At 36.5% G+C, this 4,886-nt stretch overlaps 1 protein-coding gene across 2 annotated transcripts in view; it reads right to left on the bottom strand.

The window, feature by feature from the left end:
* Window positions 1–4,886, bottom strand: part of flvcr2a (FLVCR choline and putative heme transporter 2a) — a 20,005-nt gene that overhangs the window by 6,608 nt on the left and 8,511 nt on the right. For both annotated transcript variants that reach the window (XM_014012675.1, XM_014012668.1), the window contains 2 exons: window positions 1,931–2,072; window positions 348–488 (listed from right to left, as the gene is read on the bottom strand). In XM_014012675.1, coding sequence (XP_013868129.1) covers window positions 348–488; window positions 1,931–2,072 — 283 coding nt within the window. The remainder of the gene's footprint in view (window positions 1–347; window positions 489–1,930; window positions 2,073–4,886) is intronic.

Raw genomic sequence — 4,886 nt, forward strand, 5'->3', positions numbered from 1 at the left:
CAATGCAAGAACTGTACAGTGATGAGTCCAACCAGGAAGTTTTTTATGAATTTTGTAGGCCCTGTTGTAGAGCCTAACTATGGGTTGTAAGATTTCATTTGTTGTAAGAGACCAAACAGGTAAACAGTACGACATGGTTGAGAGTATAATGGCATGAAGATAGATATTTGAAACAGAAGATGTCAGATTGTTCACAACAATGTGAAAATGCCACTTTAAGCTAATTAAACTTGGTGTTTTGAGYCTATTGTAAATACACGTGAAACAACTATTACTACAGTAAAGTATTTTCTCCTGCCTGTTTGTGTGTTCAAGTACAAACAGATAAAAAAGCATCAGAAACCAACCATAGCTGATCACAAGCAGCATGAAGTGTTTGTTACGCAGCAGCCTCATGATGGAGGCCGTGTAGGAGTACTCATCAGGGTGGCAGTTCCTGGCCTGAGCCTGGGACTGGGTGGGGGGGATCTCTGGTCTCTCTTGAAACACTGAAAAATAAAATAAAATAAAACAAACATACAAAAGGGAAAAGAAAGAAAATCAAGTATTTCTTTAAGCTTGTCATGGAAATAAGTTATATGTTTGATTCTCAAAGTAAAAGTGGAACTGATGTTTGTTTACACAAGATAAGATAAATCCAATAAGTCCCAGAGGTTTGCACRTGTACTGGTGATGTCACTTTAAAAGCTATCAGCTGATTATTGTATCACCACRAATGTCAATACTCTACATTACTTCAGTATTCTGAGGATTTAGTTCTTGCATACACTTCTGTAAAATGGATTTTATTTCTGTTTCTTTTACATTTTTTAAAATATTGTGCTTGAAAAGCAAAAAAATATCATTTTAGGAACAACTAAATAAAGATTAAGGTGTTTACTACAACACCTTAAGTTCAGACATAAACCAAMTTAGAAGAAGCACTATTACCTGTTTACTACATAAAGAGCTAAAAAACACAATGTAGGTCAGATTTAGTGCTGGAGTAATGTTTATACCATATTATTTTTACAACTTGTAAACTTCTATAAAATCATATACATGATTGTGGTGAGTTGAAAGTTCAATTTTACTGATAATGATGTTTATAGTCCATCAACAAACTGTTCAATGAAAGAACATGTAGGAACGTGTACCTGCAGATATCTGTGTGTGTGTGTGTAACATCATTTTCTATAACAGAGCAATTTGTCTGATGGGGGGAAATTTTTCCTATAAATGCTACAGATATTGCCAAAAAATATTCTTTGTTTTGTGCTTTTCGCATCAAAATTATCAAACAAAAACATATTGTTTATTTGAAAAAAAAAAAGAGAAAAATGAGAAAGATTTTTCTCCCTGTGTGGCTCTGTCACTGGTTTTTAGTTGCCAGTTGAGGTGAAAGTGATTTKTTTTCTTAAGACTTCTTGAGATCTAGTATTTCACAATGCATCAAATCACATCCCACCCAACAGTCGACAATTACAGCGATTACCGCAGTTGCACATCTAGTGGACGGCCGTGGAGCTGTGTTTTCAGGAACAAGAACATCTACCAGACACGGCACACGCAAATCACTGACTGAGGGAGCTGACAACCAGACACTGAGCTCTGCGAGAAAAACTGAACTCTAATTCTGCAAAAATCTAATCTGTCATCTCATGAAATAATCTACAAGACTGAAAACTCCACTAAGAGGAAAAGATCACATCAGCATTAAAAAGTGTCCTCATATGTTTAGGATAAGAACACACTTGTGACCTTGATTTCTGACCTTATGAATGGGGTTCATCAACAATGCAATGTGTCCAGCTGTGCATTTGGACATTTCTTTGTTGAACGGTTGTCGTTTTAGAGCTTGGRCAGGAAATTGTCGAGACAGATAAATGGACAAACAGACAGCACCATAATAAAATCCATCCCGTCTCAGGACAGGTGTGTGAAAACTTACCTATGAGCACAAGTACAAAGATGACAGTGGCCACGCCTGCACAAATATAAAACATGATCCGGATGTGATACGCCAACTGGTCCACATCTTCTATGTTGGGCACAAGGATGGGCGGCGCCAGGAAGCCGATGGCAATACCTAACTGCAGGGGGAAAATGGACAGTTAAAAATAAAAATACAGTGGTAACTCACACACGAACAATCACACACATACACAAGCACACAATGCACATTACACAAGTGAGAAAAAGTCACAGATGAATATTCAAAAACCTTATAGAAAGGTAAGGGGAATAAAAATGTGAGAATATTAAGAATATTCCCAAAAGGACAACAAACTAAATCCCTCTAGGCAAGCAAGTTTGGAGAAATGACCCTTCAAAAGGAACAAACTTGCAAAATTATGTGTTTATTCACCTTGTGATTGTATAAAACAACAGATTAATCTTTGCACAATCACATTTAACACCAAAACAAACAGTTTAATTCAGTTGTGGAGATAGTATAATGAGAGGAAGTCATAAAAATTGGTCWAAATATGGAAAACAAAAAGCGACACAGACGCATCTTGAGCCAAAAACTCTTTCATGTGAATCATTACATGTAAAAGAAATTCAACCTGAAAACCTGGAAATATCAGATTCAGGGACTGGAGCCAAAGCAATTTAGACATGGTGAGCAAGAAAACATAGATGACAATGCGTTCTTTTATCTCCGCTGGACGGGAGCAGGGCGAAAGCAGAAAATAAAAACAAACAACAATGACCGGCGTGATATTCTTTGTCTGACGCAGGTGAAAGAGGACACACTTCAAGTGAGGTTAGAGAGTCTAACATGGGTGCGTTTGATGATCTATATTTAATCCTTCATTTTTTTTCTTCCTTCAGATGTGAGACTTGGCTGAGAGATGCATCTGTCCATAATCAATATATGATTTTTTTATTCATATTCTAAATTCAAGTAATTTTTTTTATAAACAGTCTGAGACCTAAGATGAGGGAAACGCCTAGCATGAGATGCCAAATTTAAAATAAAATGTTCAGAAATGTCACTAATACATTTTCATTAGCTCGCTTTGAGTGTAAAATCCAGGTAAAAYATTTTCACTTACATTTTATTGCTGTTTAACTTGCTGCTCTAACATTTCGTTAATTTTTTTACTAAATGTTAAACGCTATGTCTAAATGTTAAATTTTAAAATCTAAATGTGTAATTGTAAGTTAAATCCTAAATGTTGTGGTAAAATGTTGACATTTACGTTCAAGTATTTCAGAATGAAAGTAACCGTTGACGTTAGTGCTCGACTATTGTTATGACATCATCATCCTGAGACAAAAGCAACCRCTAATGCCGTTACTGCTGCCAACGCCGCTACAGCTTCACTACAAGACATCAAACTTGCTGTTGTAGCCRGTGTGCACCACAGTTACCATCCRTATTGTTTTTAATTAACACATTTTGAACTTATACAGTAATTTAAATACCATCTTCAGCAGCATTAGCAGCGTTTGCAGTTACTTTTGTTGCAGGATGATGACATCACAACAAAAGCTGTGCACCAACAGCAAAGGCTGAGTTCCATTCTAAAATTGTTAAATGTATTTTTAAAAGCTTTAACACTGAACCACTTAAACCTACACATTTAGATCTATGATTACATATTTTTGAATTTAACATTTAGTAAAAGTTTGCCAAATGCAAGAACAGGGAGCTAAATAATAAAATGGTAGTAGAAATTTTTTTTACACTGTAAATGTGTTACTGACAATTTTCCAATGTTTTATATTACACTTGGTGCCCCATTCATTAGATGCTGAAATTTCAACCTTTTTTTAGTGTTTTCAAAGAAAACACCAAAGGCAAACAGTAACATTTCCTCTCCAGTGGGCCTGTCCATTGTTCCATATGATTCTGAATGTAATATCATTGTATGTTAAATTTATCCATGCTTCTGTTGCAGGGGCGTAATGAGAAGCAAAAAGGGTTCAAGCAGAGGAAAAGTCAACCGCCAGCAACTTCCCCTGGCTAGAAAAAACAAACCGAACACACATTCATGAAGAAAATCTCTTTGATCCGTTAGACAGTATCTCCCATTGTCACAATGAGATTTCAGGTACAGTCTGCACTTTTCTGTTTCCTCCCAATTTGAACTTGTTACTCCCACATGTTCATTCAGTCCTAAAGGTGTTTGTGAACGCAGCACAAACCTGGTTGATTTYCTAAAAGTCCAATGGAGCAGTCAGATTACATATTAGTTAAAGATTTCAAGAAGTGCAGCCATCTTCTCTGGGCCAAAGATTGTTTAAAATAAATGGAGGCAAAGTGGAAAACTGTTCTGCAGTCTGTTGAATGGAAGATCCAGCCACATCGTTTCTTAGTTTCAACATTTGATATGTTTACTRTGTTAATTTGTGAATACAATATGGGTTYATAGGATAACCAAGTTAGCAGAAGCATCGGCCATGTTTGATCTGAGGATCAACACAAAATGAGGTACTGTACTCGTTATAATCGAAGGGCAACGGTTAGAGGTGCAAACGAGTTCATATGTCTTGGAAGAATTGTGAGCAATCTCGGAGGTGTCGACAAAGTCTTCCTAACAAGAACAGGGAAGGAGARCAGTGTTTCTTATGCTGAAGAACATCTGAGCATCTTAAGGAGCTTTCAATGAGAACTAAGCTTGGTATCGGTCCTGCTTTATGRAGCAGAAACAAAGAACAACCAAGAACACAAACCACAACATTTAGGTCTTTGTGAACAGCTGTCTAAGAAGGATTTTGGGAATTAATTATCTTTATTTAACCAGGAAATGTAATTGATACCACAGATCTTTTTTGAAAGGGAGGTCTGGACCTGAAGGTAGCCTAACATGAATGTTTATTGTATGTGAGAGGAAACACACACACACACACACACACACACACACACACACACATTTGGGGACATTCCATTGACT

The sequence above is a fragment of the Austrofundulus limnaeus genome, unplaced genomic scaffold, assembly GCF_001266775.1.
Source record: "Austrofundulus limnaeus strain Quisiro unplaced genomic scaffold, Austrofundulus_limnaeus-1.0 Scaffold2, whole genome shotgun sequence".
Lineage (NCBI taxonomy): Eukaryota > Metazoa > Chordata > Actinopteri > Cyprinodontiformes > Rivulidae > Austrofundulus > Austrofundulus limnaeus.